General features: G+C 37.9%; 1 protein-coding gene across 8 annotated transcripts in view; it reads right to left on the bottom strand.

The window, feature by feature from the left end:
- The window catches only part of PKP4 (plakophilin 4), a 241,930-nt gene that overhangs the window by 39,202 nt on the left and 175,716 nt on the right, over positions 1 to 27,012 (bottom strand). For 4 of the 8 annotated variants that reach the window (XM_032857861.1, XM_032857866.1, XM_032857867.1 and 1 more), the window contains exons 5-11: positions 21,160 to 21,291; positions 20,860 to 21,050; positions 16,864 to 17,416; positions 11,518 to 11,706; positions 9,077 to 9,296; positions 1,478 to 1,610; positions 162 to 375 (exon numbers count right to left, since the gene is read on the bottom strand). In XM_032857861.1, coding sequence (XP_032713752.1) covers positions 162 to 375; positions 1,478 to 1,610; positions 9,077 to 9,296; positions 11,518 to 11,706; positions 16,864 to 17,416; positions 20,860 to 21,050; positions 21,160 to 21,291 — 1,632 coding nt within the window. The remainder of the gene's footprint in view (positions 1 to 161; positions 376 to 1,477; positions 1,611 to 9,076; positions 9,297 to 11,517; positions 11,707 to 16,863; positions 17,417 to 20,859; positions 21,051 to 21,159; positions 21,292 to 27,012) is intronic. The other 4 variants (XM_032857868.1, XM_032857862.1, XM_032857863.1 and 1 more) reach the window with 3 other exon arrangements.

Below are 27,012 nucleotides of genomic sequence, written 5' to 3'. Positions count from 1 at the left end.
CTGCTGGAAGAATGCACTTAAAGGCCCCAACCGGCCATGCCATGCCCTAGTCACCTCCAATCATCTCCTACTGAGAATCCCCAACTTCCTCCCAGTGCCGCCATACTCGTCTAGACGGTTTGCAACATTTCCTCCAGGACAAGATCACATTGTTCACCCACCTGTAACAAGCTCCCTTACTTCTGCATCAATAGATTTTCTCAACAGTCGCAACAAGGCAGGTATCCCACCAACATTCTTCATCGCTATTTTATTTTCATCTGTAGACTTGCCAAAAACAAGGTTTCGGAGGGCACCACAAGCATTCTTCTGAACTTCCAAAACTCTGTGGTCCAAAAGGTCGACCAGATGCTTGATTCCCCCTAACTTACACACCTAGAATGAAAAATATTAGGTACCAGGCCTAAGTGACATATGATTAATCAGTGATCAAACGAAGTCTGTTATGGGAAGATGATGGGAAATGGACAACTCCAGATCATTTCAAAAGGCTGCTTTTCATTCTAAATAACACATCTTTTATTAACATTAAGGACACTCTCCAAGATGAAGCTGTTTTTCTGGGTTTGGCTTAAAAAAAGGAAGGGAGAACTAGGTGTAATAATGGCCATGTGTAGCTAGCACAATCCTACTCCAACCTCCTAAACACACAGAGGGATTATGCATACACTTCTGAGGGCAATGAGCAAATACACAAACATAACAAAGCTGTTGAGTAGGATCTGACGTAACATACAGGAAAGGATTTTTGACTGAAGTCACTCGGTTTCAACTGTTTCTCTAGACTACTCTCCCTAATCTTCCATTTTGTCAATTAACATAAATATTTCTGTGCTCTATTTCCTTTATCCACCTTTAGCTCAGTAACTGGTATGTTGTTTTGCACAGTAGGTTGATGAAAAACACTTAGGTTCCATATGCCAGTGCAGGGGGAAAATGCTAAGATGTTAAAAGAAAGAATCTGTATGTCATAGGACACTAGTTGATAACCAATGACTCACTGTATTTCTATAAATGCCAAAAAACTTTAAAATCTCAAATAAAATATGCACATAGGGTTAGTATTAGTAATGGTTATAAATTCTCTGTAATGACTTAATTGTATGTTGGAACAGATCTTGACCAGAACCTCATCAAGTACATGAGCTCACTAGTTTCACATGTGATTTTCATCTAGTAGATTTTTGGAAACTACTCTAAAAATGCAGGTTAAGTTGATTTTTTGCTTTATGTTTTATAAATAAGAAGCTAATGGTGGACACATGATTTGAAAATGCTAACAGCACTCTAAGAGTATAGTATACTCATCCTGGTTTCTCCTGAGAAATACTGCAGTGTGTGGCTAAGAAGTAACAGGGTAGCTGATACCAAAATATCCCTTTGAAAGGGCCTCGGAAATGCATCTGGTAATTTCTAAAGCACACAAGCATGTGACTGCTCCATGGAAGGGGGGCCTGCCTGGCGCTGGGGGCTGTACCTCCATTTTCACTTTGTTGTCGCCGAAGCACAGGTGCTGCAGGTAGGCGGCCGCGTTCGCCTGCACTGATGGGAACTGGTGCTGCAGCATGTGGATGACTTCGGGCAACTCGGGGTCACGCCAGGCAAACTCCCTGTGGGAGAAAAACACGGCTTCAAAAAAGGAAGGACCATGCCTTAACGAGGCACTCGAGGAAGCACTTGTCAGGAGAAAAAAAGCTTGGCTGAGGCCAGAACTGGAAGTTACAGGACTCCTAAAATAGAAGTATAAGTAACCCTCCCCCCCCATCAACATGTGCAGAGGCCCAGATGCTTCTGATCTTAAAGAAATCATGATAAACAGATGCGCAGAAAGAGATTCAAGAGAACAAAGGAAGTTCTTAATATGAAAAACTTTTCCATTCTCCTTTTCCTCTGCGATTCTAATTTTATGCCTTTCTTCCTGTGTCAGAAATTTGCTGGTGCAAGGCTCAGGCGAACAGGAGCACTTTAGTCAGGTGAGTTGTCATGCCTGAGCAGAGAAAGGCTGGTGGGAACAGGGCAGATCTGGTGTCAGCCTGGAATCCGCAAATAACATGCACCTGAGGGGTCTTATTTATTTTTTTAAAAAGATTTTTAATTTTATTTATTTGACGGAGAGAGAGAGAGAGAGATCACAAGTAGGCAGAGAGGCAGGCAGGGGGGAGGGGGGAAGCAGGCTCCCTGCTGAGCAGAAAGCCCAATGTGGGGCTCGATCCCAGGACCCTGAGATCACGACCTGAGCTGAAGGCAGAGGCTTAACCCACTGAGCCACCCAGGCGCCCCTCACCTGAGGGTTCTTAAGAAACTTAATATTTATGGTTGCTCTGGATTATAAGATAGAAACAGAAAATTATTTAAAAAATTTAATCAATAATTCTATACCCAGAAAAAAAAATATTGTTGACATTTCCTGCTGGTCTTTTTTTTTTTCTTTCTATCATGTGTGCAAATGTGCATGTGGGTCTACAGAACTGTTTTCAATAATTAATTTCTGAATTGAAATATTTTTATTGAAATATTTAATTGAAATATATAATTGAAATAATTTTTGAATAATTGAAAATTTCAATAATTTAAAATTAATTTTCAATAATTTTTCAATAATTAATAGCACTTAGTTCATGAGTACTTATTCTGGGCACTTTATTTGTATTAATTCATTGATTCTTATTGTAACTACTTAGATATGGAGGTTGAGACAGAGAGGCTAAGCAATTTGTCTTAAGTTACTCAGCTTGTCAACAGTAGAGCAGTCTGCTTTCAGAGTTTGTGTTAGCAACCCCTATGCTATCCCAACTTCTTGTATAATGAGTATACAATCATACTAAGCTCATATACTCTTACACTCTGCCTTTTCAGGTAACATCACATTGTTAGAATTTTCTGATGTCAACGGACTGGCTCACTGTTTGGGATCCTTGTTAAATATGAATATATGCTTATATGAAGACCAACTTCTTAGAAATGGTTCACAAAACAACAAATTTGCAGACTTTGACTACAGAATGAACTATTACCAAAAAATGGATACTGAATAAACGTTAAACCTTTAAATTAGCAACCTAGTGATACTTCTATTGTGCAGTTTATAAAGGCCTAGAGTCTCTTTTGGTCTGGGAAGGCTCCATGCATTCACTTGCTTGTCCACTGCAAAGGGGTAATCTACCCCTGCACAGACAGACATACCCATTCAAATGAATAGTGCATCCTTTCTATGCTGCAGGTGCCACAGCAGGCGCTAGAAAGATACAAGCACTCGTTTCATATACAGAGTCTTATATGCCCAACTAAAAAGTTTAGTCTTAATATCAGTAACAGGAGTTATTCTTTATTGATTATTTATTGATGGTTATTATTTACTGATGGCATAAACTTTATATGCATTACCTCATTTACCATGACTTGCCCCATGAGGTAGGCACTATTAAATGTTATTTAATAGAGACAAGGAACAGGGATTAGTAATTAAGTGACCGGAGTGTGTGAAACCCAGGTAGTCCATATGTTTCCCCTTCACATAAGGAACAGAAGGCAGAGGTTTTGAGGCAGAAGAGTGAGACAAGGCAACATTTATAAGGTCACATTTAGAAGGAAGATAACTCTGGTGGCCAAGTAGAGAATGTAATAGAATCAGAAAATACTGGTGACAAGACTATCCACTATTTGCTCAAAACAAAATAGAGCCATCCTTGACATCTCTCTTTCCTAAATCCTTCTTATCCAACCTATCAGCAAGCTTTGTTGACTATCTCTATAATATTTCATATAAACCCAACCCACCCATTCTCTCTATCTTGTCTGGCCCATCTAACCATCTTCTATATGCTCTCTCTGCTTCAAACAACAACCCCCCAAACCATCTACTCTTTGCACAGCAGCCAGATCACTTTCATAAAAGTGAAGCCAAGGGTGAGATGGAGATTTCTGGTTTGGGGGACAGACTGGGTGAGAATATCATTAATAAACAAGAAGAATACCACAAATGCCAAGAGAGGCAGTCTAACTCCAAATTCTGTGTTTTTTCTGCTGTGTTAGCCTGCCTCTCTTGGCATTTGTGGTATTCTTCTTGTTTATTAATGATATTCTCACCCAGTCTGTCCCCCAAACCAGAAATCTCCATCTCACCCTTGGCTTCACTTTTATGAAAGTGATCTGGCTGCTGTGCAAAGAGTAGATGGTTTGGGGGACAGACTGGGTGAGAATATCATTAATAAACAAGAAGAATACCACAAATGCCAAGAGAGGCAGGCTAACACAGCAGAAAAAACACAGAATTTGGAGTTAGACTGCCCATGTTCAAGTTCCAGGTCCTTTATTTGTGATTTTGAAAACTACTCAATTATTTGGAGTGTTACTTTCCTTACCTGTGTAACAGGAACAATAAAACTATCATCTCTACCTTCCTCTTAGGTTGGCTGTGATGATTAAATTGTGATGATGTATATTAAAATATTTTATGTACTTTGAAATAATATTGATGGATGTTTTATTAATATTTGTCAGCCCTAAAAAAGGAACTATTCTAAATAGGGTCACTTGCTATTATAAATAAATTCCCTTTTATGCACTGTTAACTATATAACTATTTCTGGTCAAAATCTGTCTAAAGTCTATTATGTAAAACTATGCTGTAACTGTTAACAGAGTGCAAGGAGTGTGACTTCATCTTTCCTTGATGACTCACAGTCATTAAACAAATACACATTTTTCTCCTCTTTAAATGGCATAGACGTGGTCAAGATTTCCTGGTATCCTTGGGTAGTATGAGGGCCAGACAATACAAAAGGTGGGCTCCAGCTGGAGATGGACAATTAGGCTTGGCTGACATCAATTCCAACCCTGGTTTTCAGCAGAATTTTACCCTGAAAAGACTGCTATCAATTCATGGGCTGGTTGGATGGCAGGCTTTGCATCATTAAAACCTAAGCCCAGCACATGTGGTAATGAGCACTGGGTGTTATATGCAACTAATGAATCGTTGAACACTACAGCAAAAACTAATGATGCTGGCTAACTTAACATAAAAAAATAAATTAAAAAACAAAAAGACAACAAAAATACCCCACCTAAGCCAAGACTTCTGTGTTCAGCCATGATAGAGTAACTGGTACTGCACTTTGCCCTTCCACTAAATGTAGGAAGGAACTGTTTTTAGGTCCTGGACAATGGGTGACACAAGAATTTAATCTTTGAGAGAAGGGAATCGTCACAGCAGCCCCATATTCCCTGGCTTTCTGCCCGAGGGCATTTTTTTGAATCATTGCATAGGAAGCTGAGTCCATGAAATAAAGCAATGGACTTAATGAACTGAGGGGGAGAGACTAGAATCTGGGGATGCCAAAGTGGCTCTGATTTGTGGGGCAGGGTACCGGAGAGAAGGGAACAATGCGGAGGAGATTCACTGGCCCTACAGGAGGGTTACTCACAAGTCTTTAGTTGAGTGCTGGGCTGTACATGTCCATGACACATGTACAGGTTGGTGCAGTAGCTGTTGGAGGACAGAGGTGAACTTATGCCATGTGATGTTGGACCTCCAGCCCAGTCAGAGAGCAAACCTCATGGAGCACTTCAGGATTTAGTCTCCACAAAGAACTATGCCACAGAGAGAAGAATACACTAGGAGTAAAACAAACCTGAAATAGACCCATCCTAGACAAACAAAACCAGTCTTGACAGGATCAAAAGCATCTGTCAGTAATATACTTATCTGCTGCAACCAAACTCAGAACCCTAATAGGAGACAACAGAATCCAGAGTCCCTACAATGTTATTATGCACCAATAATTAGCATATGATTTAAAATTGCTCCACATAAAAGGAAAATAGGAGGGGCACCTGGGTGGCTCAGTGAGTTAAAGCCTCTGCCTTCGGCTGGGGTCATGATCCCGGGGTCCTGGGATCCAGCCCCGTATCAGGCTCTCTGCCTGGCAGGGAGCCTGCTTCCTCCTCTCTCTGCCTGCCTCTCTGCCTACTTGTGATCTCTCTCTGTCAAATAAATAAATAAAATCTTAAAAAAAAAAATAGGAAAATGTAACCCACAAAGATGTAAAAACAAAAGAAAACAAAACAAAAACAAAACACCCAAATAACAGAAACAGACCCAGAGAAAACCCAGATGTTGGAATTATCAGAGGAGGACTCTAATGGTCATTATAGATGTGCTCAAAAAAAAAAAAAACCCAACCAACCAAACAAAAAATCCCAGCAAAACAATACAAAAAAACAAAAACAAAAAACAAAAAACAAAGGAAAACATCCATGTAGGGAATGAACAGATGAATGTCTTCTGACACATGGAAACTATAAAAAAAAACCACCAAATTCAAATACCTGAAATAAAAAATTCACTACATGGGCTTAGCACAGATTGTGACTATAGAAGAAAGGACAGTAAATTATGAAGACAGATCAATAAAATATACCAATATGAAGAATATAGAGAAAAAAGATTTTAAAATATAAACAGAGCCTTAGTAACCTATAGGATGATGTCAACTTATTCCAGGGGAGAATGACTTTGGGGCAAAAAAAGCAATAATGGTTAAAAATGTCCCAGTTTTGGTAAAAATCATCAACCAACATTCAAAAAAATCTCAGTGAAACCCAAGCAGCTTAAATGTAAAAAAAAAAAAAACAAACCAAAAAAACCCCACAAAAAACAACCCCCACATACCTAGGCCTGTCAGAGTAAAATTGCTGAAAGTCAAAGATAAAGACAGCCAATGAGAAGGTATATTACATAATAAGAATGATGATTTCTCATCAGAAACAATGGAGGTCTAAAGACAATGAATGACATTTTTTTAAAGAACTGAAAGGGAAAACCCGTACCTGTCAATCCTGAAATTTATATCTAGTAAAAATATCCTTTAAAAATGAATTAAATAAAAACATTTTCAGGTAAGTTAAAGCTAAGAGAATTTGTTGTTGGCAGTCACACAATACAAGAAAGGCTAAAGGAAGGGTTAGGTTGAAGGGAAATGGGTTGAGATGGAAACCTGAATTTACAGTAAGAACATATAAGAAGAGAACTATACGTGGTAAACATGAAGTGAATATCAAGATCACTGTTTCATCTCTTAATTTCTTTAAAAGAGAATTGAATATTTACAGTAAAAATAATAAGGCTATAAGTTTTATTATGGACGTAGATGTAAAATATTTGACAATATAAAGGTCAAAGGGACAGTGAATGGAATTATTTTCCACAGATCAGGCCCTGCTCAAAAGTGACCACCATGAATGCTATTCTTTATGTCACTATCACTTTCCCCAGGAGGAACTTTGGTTACTCTTTCTAGATGTGTCACTTATACTACTAATCAGTTTTGCTTCTACACTAGACAACACAGATTTCCATTTATATAGAAAACATCAATAACTCCTTTAGTCTTATAAGAAATTTTCAGGTTATAATGCAGCATTAATGGTAAAGAACATGGGTTTAGAAATGACTAAAGCTATTACTTCAAGTTTGCTATTTTCAAAACTAAAAATTAAAAGCTGTCATGAGCTTTTTATTTTGGTTAGAATATTTAAACTTCAGATTCACCTAGATTCTAGTTTCATCTAGAATAAACACAATTATTATAAAATAATCATTTATTCATCTTACCAAATGCATTATCAGTGAAGTTTCACATAACCAAAGCTAGCCATAACAGTTTCATGCATTAGACTACAAAATTATCATACTATGAATAACTGAAGTATATTATCATACACGAAATCCTTATTTATAGTGAATCAACTTATATCAGAGGTCAAAACTAAAGTCTTCAGGGACACAAACTCAGAACTCTAATCACACTTCACTGTCTTTCTGGATAGCTATTCTTTTCTCTGCAGGTTCAGCTGAGGTATGGTCTAAATTGCCTATAATTTAAAACACTTTTGGGAAATTTTGCATCTAATAGGGTGCCTCAGTATTTTGTCATTTTGAGGTTTTAAAAAATGAAATCATACAAAGGTATTTTTGACTTAATTATATTGGAGGTACTATAAGACAAATCATTTAAAAACCCTTAAAATGGCAAGAACACGGACTAGCAGAACCAAATGAATGTATGAACTATAAAGAACTTTAGGAAAAAGAGTGATCAGGTGGAACGGTTTTAGTGAAGCAGTGGGTTTCCCATTCAACTCAAAAGTACTTTTATTTTGTTTTAATGAGCAAAATCTCACTCACGTATTTAATTCACATTCATTAGAATAAGTTGGTAGGTTGCTGAAAATGAATTGATAATTATAACAATTTTCCAGTAAAACAACAATTTGTAGGCAGAGTGAATGAAATCTTGCTAATATATGCCTTCATATAATACTCAAGCTGCTTAAAATTTAGCAATAATTCCACTCTTTCAGAAATTAAAATTCTCTTCCAGTTTCTAAATATCTTTTTTATTTCCTGAATATTTTAAATGGCTTTCATTACAGATGAGGCTATTTTTCAAAATCAATCAAGTACCAAATGACTCATACTTATCTTAATAAAACAGGCTTTCTACATGGCCAAATAAAATTAAAAGGAGGAAACATGTACCACTGGCCATTTTTTGCTTTTAAAATATAAGAATTTCTTGTCAACTATTTTCTCCTAAATGGCAGAAGTTAATAGTTAATAAAAACACAACACAGCATTGACCAGTACGATTCAAAATGTATGCAATACCGGTCTTTTCCAGTTTAAAACACCATACTTTTTTTCTGAAGCCCTCATCTAAAGAGTCAGGATAAAGGAAAAGGGGTAAAATGATCTTTTAAAATCTTTCATATAATTCAGACCAAGAGGCTATCCCAGGGAGTTGTCTCGCTGAAGTATGTCAGTGATGAATGCTGCAGATATTCATGCAGACCTGTGTATTCTCCAACTTACTATTAAGGTACTGAAAGAAGGAATCGATCTTGAAAATGAAATTAACCTCAATGACCGACAGTGTTAAAATACAATGGGAAATACTAGAGATAATGAGTTAACTGATACTATAATAGACTCAGCAACTTGAAAAAAAGCCAGAAGGAAGGAACCGTTGATGCCCATGATACTGTAGCATTCTGGAGACTCCTAACCAGTACTTGCCTGGGGTCTTTCTGAATGCTGTCTATTGATGGCGATCTCGTGGTGCCATCGTCAGCCGGCGCTGCGTGCTGAAGCCTGTTATAATTGCACTCTTGCACTCGGTATTGTATTGGCCTGTAGGGCTCCGCATAGGTAGCTGTTGTGTTCAGAGCATAATTATTTCTTTGGTATGTAAGGGTGCTTCGTTGGCTGGATGTCCTTTGCAGATTTCCAACACCTACTGGAAAGCCAATATTTTTAAAATGATTAGTATATTCTCCATGAGGTGATACTTTCCAAAGTAAAACTATTTTTAAGAAGGATTACAGTTTTTAAAATTACATAAATTGCTTTATAGATTTCATCAATGTTACCAATTTAGATTTTACCAATCTAGCTCATTAGTGCTAAAAAGGCACTTAGGTTTTTTTTAAAATTTTATTTTTTATAAACATATATTTTTATCCCCTGGGGTACAGGTCTATGAATCGCCAGGTTTACACACTTCACAGCACTCACACCATAGCACATACCCTCCCCAATGTCCATAACCCCATCCCCCCTCTCCAACCACCCTCCCCCTATCAACCCTCAGTTTGTTTTGAAGGCACTTAGTTTTTTAATATATACAAACAGTATGCCAATTTCATTAGCAGAAAAGAACAAAAATAAAATGATAAATCTGCTTACATGATTGAGCTTACTATGTTTATTAAGATTTAGTAACGAAAGTGCAAGGGAAATACAGGAAAAGAATTAAACTAATTTGATAAATAAATGACAAAATGTCATAATTTCATCTTAGCAAGAAAAAACAATTATTCAAGTCTAGATAATCGAGGTCAAACTTCGAACATGAAGCATAAACAAGTTACTTATTTTGATATACATTTTATTTATAGACCTTTGGATTTTAATAATACTGGAAAATTTACTTCATAAGAAGGAAGACTGATACAGCAAATTCTTCTATAGCTACTCCCCTAAATTTTTGCATAATGCTATGTTTAAGGGTACTGCATACTATATGTAATAGTTCTTTCTTAATTATTGGAAAAGGTATCTCTCCAATGATTGCAGATGTATTCTTCCCACAATTAAAGGATTTTAATAACATTATTTATTTCTTAATCTTATGAAAGAAATTCCTTGGGAGTTCCCTTATACTTGATTGATAGGATGCTGAATCACCAATCATTTAATAAAGCCAATTAGATCCTTAAAAAAATCCCTCAATTTATAGAACACAACAAGTACAATATTTCTTCCTTGATAACTATTAAAAATTGGTACATTTTATTAAAAGAAAAATCCTGCAACAGACCAAACTGTCAGTGTTTGGCAAAGAATCGGTTCAGATACAGTTTCCTCTCTCCTGGTGTTCTGGAGGCATGCCTCCTAGAGTTATGCCTTTAAGGGGTTATCACTGTGGGCATGTTAATAAATCTGTCCTATCTCTTTTGCTTTTTAAAGATTTTATTTATCTATTTTAGAGAATAAAGAGAGAGATAGATGGAGTGTGAGCAGGGGGAGGAGCAGAGGGAGATAATCTCCAGCAGACTCTGCTGAGTGTGGAGCCTGACACAGGGCTCAATCCCACAACCCTGAAATCATGACCTGAGCTGAAACCAAGAGTGGGATGCTCAAAAAACTGAGTCATCCAGGCATCCCTGTATTAGCTCTTTTCAAAAAGAAAAAAAGAGAAAGAAAGAAAGAAAGAAAGAAAGAAAGAAAGAATAAGAAAGAAAGAAGGAAGGAAGGAAGGGTGGGCGAGTCTCTTGGGATTCCATGAGCCAGACCTGCAGCACAATCTGGCAGCTCACATGGCCATGAGTATAGCTTCTACTCTATCAGCCACTATGGTGTGGCATATATATGAGTGGGGGTGCATAGGTGTGATGCATTAGCTCCCTATTTTTATAAATGTTGTTATTGTATTCTGTCCCAGGTAGGGTCCATCACAAGGAATATTTATTTCACTCTACACTTAGACATTCAGAGGACATCTAGTATCTAAAAAGGAGTAATACGAAATACACTTGGGCTGCATACAAGCTAAACTGAAGACAGGCAAATAACTCATAAAGGGATCTTCTCTAAATACACGTTCCAGGCAACAAAAATCACAAAGGAATATTCCAATAAAGGTTTTCCTTTCTAGATCTGGTATGTTTTAAACCCAAGGAGAGTCAGATTTAGAGCTCTATAAACTTATCTGTAAATTAACAGTATAATCACCATGTTCACTGATTAGATAAAACTAAGGTTAAAAAAAAATAACCTATAAATAGGTACAACACGAACTTCTATTTTATGGTTTATTGATCAGCTGTCACAGCTGCTTATCTGACAATCAAATGGGCAACATGATTTCATACTAACAGGGCACCCAATCTCAATAAAAATCTTCTGCTCTTGGGCCTATGCGTTTGGGAATCAAGCTGAACTGCGCCGAGGCCCACCTGAGCCCGTGCGATACAGTGCTGTCTGAGATCCTTGAAGCTCCACGGTCCCATGGTTTGGGCTGCGGTACACTGGGCTGTAATAGGTCCTCCCCTCATATATAGGAGTGATGTGCAAGTCAGGAGACACAGCTGAACGAAGGTCTTGCCCAAGCTGGCTGTGCTGACTAGCGTAGGAACTCCGTAAGCCTAGAGGCAGGAAAATAACTTCATTAAGAAATTGAGAAAATTGTGCTAACGTTAAAAGCCTCAATTAATAGGAACTTACCAAGAAGACCAAATGTTAAGTCTAAACACCAAACCTACTGAGTTTTACAAAAGGAGGATGCCAGATATGAAAGACACCATATATATTCTTAGAGGCAAACTTTCTCTGGCAGCCAGATAAAGGTAAATTTTGTAAGAAAAAATAGGAAATTATTAGATGGTTTGCTATTCTGGAATCCATCCCACAACTGTAAGCTATTTTATCATGGTGACCAAAAAGACAATGTCCTCTTCTACTGTTACACAATTTTCATTGCTAAAACATAAGAACAATGGTTCAGGCCATTCTCTTTGCTGCTCCACAGAACTGGACTACCAGCTCTTTGGGGGCAGGGCCCACCATGTCCCACACCTCTTAAATCTCAACATCTAAGACAATGTCTACATAATAGTGCTTGATAAAGATTGATGTTCAAGAACACTTTTGAATATGTCTCTCAATTTACCCATGAGTTTTACAGGAAAACATGAAATCTTATGTTACAAAATTCAGCATATTATCAGTAAACTAATAACGTTTGTTAAATATTATGAGGTATTATATTACTATTTGTCGTTACTGTATTTTTCCTTTTTTTTTTAAACAAACATAGCTGTTTTTGCAGGAACCCATATGCCAGCTTCTTGTTTACCTTCCTTCTAGTGCAAAGGAAAAGTACAAAGTTAGTACATCAATACCAAATCATTTGAAATATTCTTTCATTTAAATTGCTAATAACTAAAAGGTCAACATTTTTTAAATGGGACATGTGATTAAAAAAAAAGTACAGTTCAAACCCAAATATTTTATTTTCTTAGAGAAAGTAAATTAGTACATTCAATATTATGATGCTCTGAAGTTTATGATTTGTCGATATTAGGAAGTAAAGTCTATCACTTAGTAAGAATACTAAGGTTACATTCCAAGTATGAGCAAGAGAAAGCATAAACATATCTGAAGTCAGCACTTGTTTTTTAAAAGACTGCAAATAATTGACACAATAACTAATTACAAAAAGAGGATCATTCACCTATTAGCTCTGTTAATCATATCAGAATTAAAAGCAAATGGGCCTGAACATGAGTGATACTGTTGCTTACTGAGGAATGGCAAGAAAGTTTTGAATATGTAGAGCTTCTGAGATGAATGATTATTATTACCTACCCTGGACAGCAATGCGACATGGAAAGAATCTAAATGAACCAATGTGGGTTTTAGCTACTGGCTCTCTACTTGCTAAAATGAAGATCATAGGATTAAACAATCATACAGTTGGGAAATGGTCTGGGCAAACCTCATTTCAAAACCAAGGAAACTGAGGGCCTCAAAAGAAGTCAGATTCGTTCCCATCAGAGAACTGCTTCCTGATAGGGCTGAGAGGAAATTCTCAACACTGGACACATCAAACCCTCAAGGCTCAAGGAGACATGGTGTGAGCAATCTTGAACTCATCAGAGCCCTCCATGAGTTAAAGGGCCAGGTCAGCCCACCATGGGGATATGGGAGCCAATATAACTCTAAAGATGATATTGTGATCCTTACTGTAAAGTTCTCATTTGGGGATTTCAGTTTCTTATTCACTTGCAGATTTCTTATTCCTCTTAGTAGAGGAACGCTCCATTTCTTTATGGAACCCATGAGTATTTTGAAAAAAGGTGCAGGCACTGTATTTGTCAATGGTGATATAAAGCAGGCAGGTAAACGGACCATGGTACTTGGTAATCTTTTCAACACAAGGTGGTATTTTAACACTCAGTGGAGCCACAAATTCTTGTGATTTGCTGTGGGATTCTGTAGCTCACTCAACACTTGGGCACCGGCGCTGGATGCTCCTGAAGTCATCTGAGCCGCCATGCTCCCACCACTCTCCGCTATTCCGTGAAATAAGACTAAAGCATTCTGCAGCATTCTCAGAACGTTACAGTGTCACTCTGCAAGGATCTGGCTAAATTCTTCACTGGAAACGTTGCAGTATGATTGGATTCACAAATATTGTACATATTTACTATAATTTTGTGGGAAAGGTAACAAAATGAGCTTGTTGATAACTCTTAAAAGTATCCAGTAAATATTCACTTGTTATAAGATTACTTAGTGAGGTGAAATTACTATATGTGACAGACTATAATGGGAAACAAAAGCTCCAGAACTAGAGTGAAATATCCTACTTTTTGATTTTACAATCTTTGTGAATAACGTAACAGTGATGGTTACTACTTTTGTTCATCTACTCATGCATGCAAATAAAACACAGTCCTATAGTTTTACATTTTAAAAAAATTAAAAAAGAACATAGCCTCTATATAATAAGTAAAATGATTATGTGTAGAAAGTTCACCAAAACTAAGTATCTTTTAAACTGGAAGACAAATTATCTTCTATAATTGTTATTAGAAATAATTTTTCCAGAAGTATTCACACAAATTAATTTTTAATAGTCTTCTCTCCCCCTCCAACTAATGGAAAACACTTATCTTCCACAATATTATTTACTTATACGATAGTTTCTATTTGCAGTTCTACCTACTAGTTTAGCTTTTACAATGACATATTCCCTGTGATTTAAAATCTTTATATTTAAGATACTAGAAATAAATACAAATTTATCTTCCAAATAGTATTCCTTGCATTCCCAAAACTTTTCTTGACATGCTATGATTTTACTTAAAGTAGTATTTTAGGGCAGGCACATTTTTCTGTTGTAGGATGTAATTTATACACATATTGTATCATCATTGAACTTATGATCACCAAATATCCAAGTGTCTGAATCTATTTCAAAATATTGCTTCAGGCTTATCAGTTAGAAGGTTATTAATCCTTTGAAATCAAGAACCATAGTAAATATAGTGATAAGTAAAACACTTTCTGAAGTAAGAATAAAAGAAAAGGAATTCATGAAATAGGATCCACATTCAGAATAAGTAGGCAGGCAGATGAGAAGCAAAGCTTCTCTATACCCTTTTATATAAGGAAATATTGGGAAAAAAATCTGTGATAGGCTAGGTCTGCCTTTTCCCCCCTGAAACAACGTCTAATTTCACCTGCAATGTCAGAAGGCAGGCTTTTTAAACCAAAGGAGATCATCCATCTCACAGTTAAATACAGACAGTAATTTATGTACTCACTTCCTTTCCTGGGTTTCTACTTCACTCTATTGCAAACATAGATTTCTGCATAGCCTTCTATATATTCACAGAGGGGAGTATAGAAATCCTCAGAACTATTTACCTTTCAAGGTTTCCTTGGGAGACAGTATTTCATAAATGATTCCTACCTCACTTTGCTGCAGACTTTCAGAGGCATGCTAGAAAATATCTAAGCCAAGCACTCTCCTCTGGTGACTGAATGAATAAGAGGTGGTTTCTCCACTAGGACTTTCTCTGAGCTTAAATTCTAGTTCAATATTAATTCTTCATGCAAAATTATTCAATTAGAAAATCTCAAAAAGGCTTTACCTTTCTCAAAAGCCATAAGGAAAAGATATTGATTTTACCACACCAAATATTTTAAAACTTGGATAAGAAATATCAAAAACAAAGTCAAAAGACAGGTTACAAAATGGAAAAAATACTTGAGAAGCATATTACAAGAAGCTATTTTACTTCGAGTATAAAAAGCTTTTACAAGTTATACAGACAAAAATCCTAAACTTGTGGTTTGTAGAAAAGACCTAAAATGGCTGATAAACATGTACGATCCTAGTCATAGCTCAATAAAGGGCATGGGAAACCATGAGATACAGCTTTTAACCTATCCCACTGGCCAAGATGCAGCACTGGCAATACGCAGTGCTAGTGAAGATGAGGAGGACAGATACACTCAAAACTATTGGTGGAAATAGAAATCTGTGCAGCTTTCCTGAAATGCAGGAGGTAGGACAGTATTTCTTTAAGAACACATAAGCACATTTTTTTGACTCAGCAATTCTACTTTAAGAAATGGATCTCATAGTTATCTTAATATCTATGTGCAAAATATGCCAGAACAATATAGAGCTAACAATATATACTGCATTGTCTCTAATATCTAAAAATGAAAAAACCACCTAAATGTCCATTAATAAGGAAGAGATTAAATTAATTATAATACATCTATAAAAATTGGGGCCCTAGGCATCTTCTGACAGAATGGAGCTCTCAGACATATTAAAAAATAAGATAAGTATATTACACATATTTCTAGATGTATAAGGTATATATAGTAGAATTCCCATCAGTATAAAAAACAATGTGTTCACATGTGTATGTAATATATATATACTTACACATGTGAACACAGACACATACACTGGTGGGTGGGACTGGGTGAGGGTAGAGGAGCTTGAGATTTTCACTTTGCATTCCATATTTTCTTACAGAGTTTTAATTTTTTTCCCCCTTTGTTTATATGTTAGTTTAAACACTTGTAACTTAAAATACTAACTAAAGATAAGTTTCATTTTGATAAAAAGAACAATGTCTATACATTATGTGGGAAACCCTCCATGAAAATACCCAGAAGGAAATGGGTGTAATATCAGCCACCTTCCTGATGTCTTTCTGATTTAATGCGAGTGGCATTTGAAGGTAATCATAGGAGCTTTGTGAATTTCCTGTCGTGAAGCTAAAATCAAGGCAGTTGGTGAGAAAAATCCATATTGTATAACATTAAAGCATTTCTTAAAAAAAGAAAAAAAAAAGCTCAGTATCTCAAGAGATATTCTGATACCATCTTTTAACATAACTTAGGGGTTAGGAGAGGGGTAAGCTTAGCTGGTGAAAACTCTTTCATTAAAAAACAAAACCCAAACCCAACAAACAGCTTAGAATTCCAACCAGTGCTTCTACAATGCAAAAACGTACTTTCCATATCCTAATATCGGGAGAGGGAAGAATGTATTCCTTGTGAAAAAAGATTTCTGGTTGATAGAAATGTACACAGTTTCATGCATTAAGAATTAGAGCTTGAAAGAAGTCAGCCTGACGTCAGCAATGTAAACTTTGAGAGAAAAACATGAGCTTTTCCCACTTCATCGTGCTCTGTTTCAGCTCCGACTGCACAACTGCGTACAAGGCTTCCTCCCCGGGCTTTATGTAGTGCTGTCGCCTTGCACTCACCTGTCAGGCTGTCTGGGCGAGGTGGAACCATTCTTTCGTAAATTTCATACTGCTGCTGTCCAAATTGTTCCATGTCGTGAACAGTCCTTTGCAGTGAAGGTCCCAGATGTTGTGGTACGGCGGTCATCCCTGAGCGTTTGGGGGACGACGACCCCACCTGGCCTTGGGATGGGGAAGCTACTCGAGTCTGTGCATCCATCAGGGTCAGCGGGGACCCTACTCTGGCGGTAGTTTGGTACTGAGGGGTTGGTCCGTTGGGATTGGAGGTCTGCCGGGAGGTGACTGACCCAATCCGACGTACAGCTGTTGGGGAGGCGGGTCTCTGTGTGGCGTATGGAGAGGCTGCCCGCTGAGCAGGTAACGTGGTGGAAGAGTATGCACTGGGGTTCAGTGGTCGGGAGTCGGTCACTGACGGAGAGCCAAATCCACTACCCAGAGAAGTTCTCAGTGACCCCCTTGAAGGAGACACGCCTGTGCTGATAACATAAGAAGGAGACTGTGCTCTAGATGGAACTGAACTAACTCTTCTCATGGCCCGATTGGCTACTGATGGCTGATGAAAGGGGGGAGAAAAGAGAATGGGTTTATCCAGGGTTTTGTGTCCACTGTCATTACAGAAACAAAATGCACATAGCTCACTAAAGAACGTGAATTCACTGTTTTTTCCTTTTTATGCTTTAGAGCTGGGTATTTGTCCTTATTGTGCTTTACTTGGTCTACCTTTTCTTGGTAGTTTAACCTCTATCTTTTCTCCTTCAGAATACTAAAAACCAACTAGTAAAGAGAGATCTGAAGAATACGTAATATTCCTTTTTCTTTTGTCTTTATATATTTTACCCTCTTGCCTATGCATTTTTCACAATAGGTAAGATGTTGTATTCAATGCTAAGTGAAATAAGACAGAAAGACAAATACCGTATGATTTCACTCACACGAACTGAAGAAACAAATGAAGGAACAAAGAAAAAAAAGACAACAGAATTAAAAACAGACTTCTAATACAGAGAACAAACTGGTGGTTCCCAGAGGGGAGGCAGGTGGGGCGATGGGTGAAATTATCAGATAAAGGGAATTAAGAAAACATTCATAGTGATGAGCACTGAGCAATAGATAGAATTGTTGAATTGCTATATGGTACATCTAAAACTAATATAACACTGTATGTTAATTATACTGTAATAAAAAATATGCTGTACTGCAAGTGTAAAGGGTCACTGGAACAATCTATTCTGTGCCCCGTGAGTCAAACTTTGGCCAAGGTAATGCATTTATGTAAAACAAAACAAAACAAAACAAAATTTGAATGCATCAATCTAAATGTAGCTAGAGGACTGCCTATAATTTACTCATCTTTATGGACTGGCCCCATTAACAAAAGGAATGTTCTCTCAATGTGGAATAAATGAATATTTGCATAGGACCTGGGGTCCAAAGCTCTCCTCTGTTTATCTATTCTCAAAGGACAGCCTGGTTGCACAGGTGCTCCAGCCAAATTTCTCTTCTTTTGGCTCAGGTGTGGCTCCTGGTCATTTTGGGCATTTCTTTCTACCTCCTTTGATGTATGAGCTCTTAACTTTAGCTGGTGGATTTAAAGAGATGCAAAAAAGTACCCCCAAATCTGCTGCAGCAGGAGGAATGCTCAAAGTCTCTGGTGGGTTCTTGGCTAGCCAGCTGGAAAAGACCAGAATGGGAAATGAAGAACATTTCTGCTATGGATGGTCCTACTATGAATCTGTAGACTCCTGCAAACACTAGGTCTCAAAGGCCTTTCTTGATGCAGCACATTGAGGGATGGTGGCTGGACTGGGGCACTGGCCTGAGAGAAACAGGCCTAGGATCTGACAGCAGGGTGCTGAGCTGCAAGCCCAGGACTAGGCTACTGGAGTACAGTTCCCACCAACCCCCTCTCGCTTTTTTAAAATTAGGACACTAAGAGGACAAACTGGAATAAGGCAAGGACTCTGTACACTCTTAGATGTCATTAAGAGGAAGAATCCTTTGTCTTATGAAGACAAGCAAGTAGACCTATGTGTGCTCAAACTCAACAACTCTGGGAGGGCAACAGCCATGGAGAGAAGATCTGGGGTGGGAAAGCGATGGTAAATAAAACAACAAGGCAAGAAAGAGGGAGTTTGCAAATGAGTAGACAGCTCAGTGTTTAGAAATAGTGTTAACAATAAGTTAAGAAGATCTCACATATGAGCGATTTCCTACCAAAATGGGATCCTTGGTCTAAGAAATGTGTTGCCCAGACTACATGCAAATCAAGAGATTTCAGAGACCCCCTTGCAATCTAATTCTTCAGCTCTAGGAACAAAATCACCTTACCGTAAGTTGAGAAAAAAGAGGTAACATGCCCACTTTTGGGGGGGGCGGACAACAAATTTTTGTAGTTAAGATCATTACTATTCTAAAGTGTGATCAAACCAGCCAATATAAAAATTCACCTAAGCAGATAAACTCCTGTAAGCACTTAGTCCAAAGCTGCTCACACGTTCCCATCAGAGCATCCCTATCGGCAAAGGAATAAATGTATACTCTAAGGACTGGGGGTGCGGCTTGGCTTAAAAATGCATGCAACAGGAACATGATGATTGGACAAGAAAAAAAATTCATGAGCTGTATTTTTGTTTACTTTAATACAGAAATGTTTCTCATTACTTAAAAATTTCTGGGCACCTGGGTGGCTCAGTTGGTTAAGCAACTGCCTTCGGCTCGGGTCATGATCCTGGAGTCTCGGGATTAGTCCCACTTTGGGCTCGCTGCTTGGCAGGGAGTCTGCTTCTCCCTCTGACCTCTCCCCTCTCATTCTCTCTCAAATAAATAAATGAAATCTTAAAAAAAAAAAAAGAAATCCATTAAAAAAAATTTTCTTCTAAACTGTTGAGCCAAAGTGCCAAAGCCTTCTCGAGTTTCTCCTTCGGCACGGAAAGTCTGGTCCACTGTGGTGTTACCTGTAGGGCTCCCTCTATTATATCATCGGAAGATTAGTGGCTGCCTAACTTCTTAGATGATCTTGCCATTTTTCAGCTCCACAGAAATCACTGGGGTACTTGGACAGATTGTTATCCTCACTGGTTACTCTCACTCAGGATCCTATTGCTTCCATTAATTCTGGTCCATGCTAGTGGACTGATGTGAATAAAGTGGCAGTATGGGAGGAGCTAAGGAGTTTTTGTAAACATATACACAGGCCATCTTATTTTTTGACCAACAAGTTAGAAAATCCTAACTTAACAGAATGGCTACACTTGTATATGATAATCTTCCATAGGCAAGAGTATAGACAATCTTTTTTTTTTTTTTTTTTTTTTAATTTATTTGACAGAGAGAGAGATCACAAGTAGGCAGAGAGGCAGGCAGAGAGAGAGGGGGAAGCAGGCTCCCCGATGAGCAGAGAGCTGGATGTGGGGCTCGATCCCAGGATCCTGAGATCATGACCTGAGCCGAAGGCAGAGGCTTAACCCACTGAGCCTCCCAGGCACCCAAGAGTAACTACATTCTAACAAAGAATTGTGATTTCAGGGAACAATTCCAAAGGTGAAGGCAAAAAACTTTGGTTGGAACAGGCCAGTCCCATTTTATTCAGGTGTGAGAATAGTGCTCTGCCCTCTAGGATTCTCTAGAACATATTATAGCTCTAGCATTTTCAGGAATGCATGACCCCTAGAGGGACTACAATGATCCACCCAGTTTTCTCATACTCCTGCCCTGGACTCTTCCTTCCATGCCAAACTTGCTTCTTCTAAAAAAAATTATTCTCCCGTATCTGGAATTTGTCTGAATTCATTAATATGAGCTAATAAATAATTCCTACAAGATTTTTTTTTTTAAATATCACAGACCTGAATAGTGTTAAAATGATTTTACTACTTTGTCCATTCTGTAAGATCAGAACTGTACGAACTGATTTTATATCTAATACAGAACACTTACAACTGATACTCTAGGTTAGGAGGCTATTTCTTCACAAGGCTCTCGATGTGCTTGGCTTACCTGAACCAGTGTTTGTCCTTCAGCTCTTGAATTTCTCACCAAATGGTTATTAGTTGATCCTATGAATGAATGCTGCGGTCTATTTTCTGCTTTACTCAAATTCTGGCTGTTGTGGAAACTCCCTGCTTCCTGGTATCCACTGTCAGAATAAGAATTCATTTGTGTTGAACTTCTTGAGTTACCCAATGATCCTGAAGGAATGAAACCAGCAGGAAATATATTTATTTTACACTTCTGATGCTCATTTTCAAATAGCACAAATTAAAAGCAAATCGATACTTAAAAGATAATACAACAGACCCTCACTTTCATGAAGAGATGTCTGTTCTGGTGAATAGAGGGTCCCCTGTTCTGGCTCCGTCCTGATGAGATAGTTGTTGGGGTGGACAGCGTCAGAAACTCTAGGTTTGTTTACACCAGTATTTGGCACATCTGTAAGAAGATAAGTTTAATCAGCTAAATCTAATGACAGTATTACATCAAAACTTGCTACAAAGGTTCAGATATTTGTAACTTCCTTATAATCTACATGTTAATACTATACCATTTTCATGGTATAGTATTATACCATTTTATATATATATATATATATATATAATCTTTTAGACTCTTTTTATATGAAAGTGTTTCATATACTCATTTTATTAATGTTTGTCTAAATTTTATGACAATTTTTCATCCTGATTACCACCCCAAGTTAACTTACGTATTATAGGAAATTAAAATCTGAAAGCTGACCTTGTTTTTCCTTGAAAAACTCACCTCTTAAGTGACTTCCTCCAAGAGGAAGACTCAGGGTAGGGATGGTGGCCAAGTGTTTAATAAAAGATCCTCCATACCTCCAAATGTTTGAAAAAAAAAAAAAAACTTGCATGGTGTTTATATTATTGAGCTTGGTAATGAAATCTCTGAAGGCAGAGCTAGGGTTTTATGTTTTATTTCATGTTATCTAAAATCAATGGAACTCTGTATGGTGTTCTCAGAGTTACAAATGATGGAAATTTAAATTTTTTTTTTAAAAGATTTTATTTATTTGTCAGAGAGAGAGAGAGACCACAAGTAGGCCGAGAGGCAGGCAGAGGCAGAGGGAGAAGCAGGTTCCCTGCCGAGCAAGGAGCCCGATGTGGGACTCGATCCCAGGACGCTGGGATCATGACCTGAGCCTAAGGCAGCCGCTTAACCAACTTAGCCACCCAGGCATCCCGGAAATTTTAATTTTTTATCTATTTGCTTACCTTACTCTTTTTAGTCTTTTTCTGAATCAATATAGACATATCTAAACCTAATTCTTGTTTCCTCACTCCGAATCTGTCTCTCCCACTATCTTATTGTACTTTCAACTGTGTCATTTTGCCATCTTGATCTTAAAAACAAAACTATTTATCCCCTTCCCTATCTCCGACATCTGTTTTGTATGCTGTAAATTGGGGTGGTGTAAATCACACTACCTTTCCCCATTTCCATTCAAATGTGACCTCTTTTCTCTATTTCTTCAAAATATATTTGCCCATCTTCTGATTATCTTCAGAAGTCTCTTCCTCAAACTTAACCTTCATGTTGCTAACAAACATTTTTTTCAGGAATGCTGCTTCACGATCTCTTTGAAGATTTACATAAAGTCCTTATCACATTTTGAGTCCCTTAAGGATTTCAATGTTTTCATTTGTCTTTCCTTTCTTTCTTCCTTTAACTACTTATTAAGGCTCTAAGAATGATGCAGCTATGGGAAAAGATAGGTGTGTGTGGGAGACACAGGGAGCATCTGGGGGAAAGGAGCTTAGGAAAAATTTCCTATAGGAAGTAAAGCTTGCCCCTTCTTTACCACATGTAAACTCTCGCCATTAGTGTGTAAGCTCAGCGCCAGCAGGGACTTTTGTCTGGTCTGTTTATGTTATGTCCTCAGTGCCTGTGATAGGTACTGTTGTACTCCGTAAATGACTGGTAAGTATTTGTCGAATAAATTCCCAGTTAAGAAGAGCAGCTTCTCTTTATTGAGTGTGGATTCACACCTGGCACTGTGCTGTGGCTTTATTATGTTCAATAAAGTTTATCTATACAAAGCAAAGTAAAACTTGTAGGCATTGCTGATCAAGCTAGTTTGGAAAGCAAATACAAGTTTTATAGGAGAGCCGGGAGCCCCGCTGGATTCTAAACCTTTAAGCCTGACACTGAATTCAATCCAAGGTTTTGTTCCCTAGCCTCCAGAAATGTTCACTGACATTCTTAATATAGGCTTTTAACAACCTGTCTCCTGATTTATTATTTGACAGTACACTTCTAGGTGGTAGAGTTCTGTGACAGTTCTGAATTCTGAAGTTTGGAATTTCCATAAAGATCACAGATTGTATATGGTTTCTCTGGTACACACTGAAACCTGATCTGAGGCTCTGTCAGGCTGATGATCCTGGGGAGTGATCCGCTTCATTTGTAAGTCTCCTGTTACGAGTTTCTCGGGTTCTACCTATTCTTATGTAGCACTTCTGGCTGGAATGCTATGAAGGACTAAGGAAAATACGTAGTTTGCTAGGCTACTAGAGTATTATGTGCAGTTGGTGTGCCGGGGAATAGCGACACGAGGGACGGCTGGACAGCAGGGCTGTGCCCCAGTCTTCTGTGACTTCATCCAAAATGGAGCTCTGACACATCGAATGTGAAACGGCAACTCTCTGAGATATGGAAGCACCCCTGTGGGAGCGCCAAGACTTCTCCTACATGGAAAATGTACCATTTTTTAAAAGAAAAAGAGGTTTAGATAGTTCTTAGCTTCAGCTTTAGTACAAGATTAAAACACGGGACACCAATACATCAAAGCTTTTGGCTTGGAAACACCAGGTGGCATGCAGTGTCAGGATCTGAAAACTTATCACCATGGAAACCAAAACCCATTAGAGTCCATGTATGCCTCTTTTTTCTCTTTTTAACTATTAGGAACTAGTATTTAAATAGGAAAAGAGAAAGAGGCAATTGTGTCTCCTCATCCAGTGGAACAGTTCTTCACAAATTGTGTGACAAACAACTATGCTCATTTAAACTCTTCTTTAAGAGAAGCTATTTAAAATAAATAATCTTAAACAGAGCAAGCACAAATTGTGAGGTACAGGATTCCACACTGGTCACCCTAATTAACAGAATTAGTATCTCAAAAAATACAAAAACAAACAAAATAAACAAAACTGCCCTGAAAGTAACACAACCATGTACCCTCTTTAAATATTAGTATCCGTTTCTTATACTTTTAAAGATTTATTTATTTGAGAGGAAGAGAGGAGCAGAGGGAGAGAGTGAGAGGAGAGGGGGAGAGAGAATCTTAAGACTCCCTGCTGGATGCACAGTCCCATGTGGGGCTCGATCCCACAACTCTGAGATCATGACCTGAGCCATGATCCATAGTTGGATGCTTAATCAAGCCACCCAGGAACCGGTTTCTTATACTTTTAAATATAAGACCTCAAAAAAAATAGAATATGGAAAAGGACAGTGCGATGGCAACTAGAACACTAAAATACTAAATTCCCATGTCCTCCAAATCTAATTTGACGATTCAAATACCTGAGTTATTTAGAGAACAGGGTCTAAATTTTATTTCTTTTTAAAGATTTTTTTATTTTTAAGTAATCCCTATACCTACAGTGTGGGGCTTAAGCCCATAGCCCCAAGATCACAAGCTGCCATTCCACTGACCAAGCCACCCAGGCTCCCCTATTTTTAAGTAAACACTTAAGTTTTTTTTTTTTTTTTAAGATTTTATTTATTTATTTGACAGAGAGAGACCACAGTAGACAGAGAGGCAGGCAGAGAGAGAGAGGGAAGCAGGCTCCCCACTGAGCAGATAGCCCAATGCAGAACTCGATCCTAGGACCCGAGATCACAACCCAAGCCGAAGGCAGCAGCTTAATCCACTGAGCCACCCAGGCGCCCCTGAAGTTAATGTTTTAAAAAAGTTGATAAATATGTATTTATCATATTATAACTACGATATATTATCATATTAATCAGCCACAAAGCAACCAATTCTAAACTATCAAGGGGGTCTTTAGTCATTTTTCTACTTCTATAATGAAGCCCAATGGTAATATATATCTGCAAAGACAAAAAGATATTGGTATCTCTTCTCAGTCATTAAAAGAAAGTTAAATCATTTTCACACTGTTTTACTATAATTTACTGTTTTCTTGACAACTTGTAATCCCCAAATTACACACAAATAAATATATACACACATAGTTGTTATTAGTAAGAGGATCCAGTTCCCCATCATTGTAGAAGGTATTCTTGCAGTAGGGTTAAGGTTCAAAAGTATTAACTATGTATTATTTATGTAGTCTTACTTTAAAATTAATGTCTTTTAAAAATAGGTGCTATGAGGAATAAAAGAAGACACTAGTCAAATTTACCAGAGAAACCGGTCTTACAAAATGGGATCACTTCAGGATCACTACCATAAACTAGAGTGAAATAGCTGGCATGTTGTGATTTAGCACAATGAGAACATGAAACCGAGAGACGTTTTGATGAACAAAAATGGCAAACGGAGAACAAATACTTTTCCAAGCAAGACACACAAATGGCTAACAGACACATGAAAAAATGTTCATAATCATTAGCAATCAGGGAGATTCAAATGAAAACCACATTGAGATACCACCTATCACCAGGTAGAATGGCCAAAATCAACAAGACAGTAAACAACGTGTGTTGGAGGGGATATGGAGAAAGGGGAACCCTCTTGCACTGTTGGTGGGAATGCAAGTTGGTGCAGCCATTCTGGAAAACAGTGTGGAGATTCCTTAAGAAATTAAAAATAGAGCTTCCCTATGACTCTGCAATTGCACTACTGGGTATTTACCCCATAGATACAGATGTAGAGAAAAGAAGGGCCATCTGTACCCCAATGTTCACTTTATTATTTTTTTTAAAGATTTTATTACTTGACAGAGAGATACACAGTGAAAGAGGGAACACAAGCAGGGGAGTGGGAGAGGGAAAAGCAGGCTTCCTGTTGAACAGGGAACCCAATGTGGGACTCAAACCCAGGACCCTGGGATCATAACCTGAGCCAAAGGCAGACACTTAACAACTGAGCCACCTAGGCGCCCTGTACCCCAATGTTCATAGCAGCAATGGCCACAGTCACCAAACTGTAGAAAGAGCCAAGATGCCCTTCAACAGATGAATGGATAAAGACGATATGGTCCATATATACTTTAGAGTATTATGCCTCCATCAGTTAGGATGAATATCTAACTTTTGTATCAACATGGATGGGAGTAGAAGAGATTATGGTGAGTGAAATAAGTCAAGCAGAGAGAGTCAGTTATCATATAGTTTCACTTACTTGTGGAACATAAGAAATAACACAGAGGGACATGGGAAGATGGAAAGGAGTGAGATGGGGGAAATCGGAGGGGGAGATGAACCATGAGAGACTGTGGACTCTGAGAAACAAACTGAGGGTTTTGGAGGGGAGGGGAGTGGGGGATTCAGTGAACCTGGTAGTGGTACTAAGGAGGGCACGTATTGCATGGAGCACTGGGTGTGATGCATAAACAGTGAATCTTGGAACACTGAAAAAATAAAGTTTAAAAAAAAATGGCAAACAGAATGTCTATGCTACTTCTTTCATCTGTGTACTGAAGAATGTGTTACTTTTTTACAAACATGTTTTGTGGAACATCAGAAATATTTTATGGGGCATTTTCAAATATCAAATTAGCATCCTCTATGAAAATGCATGTCTAAGAATATGGAACTTTAACAAACTTCAAGGAAGAATGAAATAATCTCCATTTGTGTTTTGTGAATGGGAGATTATTGGAACCAGGGTCCTTCTTGCCTGCTACATTTCATCTGAGTTGCCCCCAGATCACCTAAACAAGGGCAATTAATTAAAAAAAGAAGGCTGCAGCTAAGAAAATACTAGAGGGTAAGGGACACTAATGCTGTAGGGCTACATAAATCTCATGTATTATCCACCATCTCACACTGAAAGATAAAACACAAAGTGTACTATGATTTATCTCCCAAATACACACCAAGTGTGCATTGAAAATAGGCTCAGGAAACAGACCAAGGTCTCTCTAAATAACCTGAAATTACTGAAACTGCTCTGCTTTGTTAATTTCTGTGTCTTACTGTTTATGGTATATGAAATGG

Source organism: Lontra canadensis, unplaced genomic scaffold (genome assembly GCF_010015895.1).
Source record: "Lontra canadensis isolate GAN:19392208 unplaced genomic scaffold, GSC_riverotter_1.0 scaffold13, whole genome shotgun sequence".
NCBI lineage: Eukaryota > Metazoa > Chordata > Mammalia > Carnivora > Mustelidae > Lontra > Lontra canadensis.
This window is presented reverse-complemented; position numbering and strand designations above follow the sequence as displayed.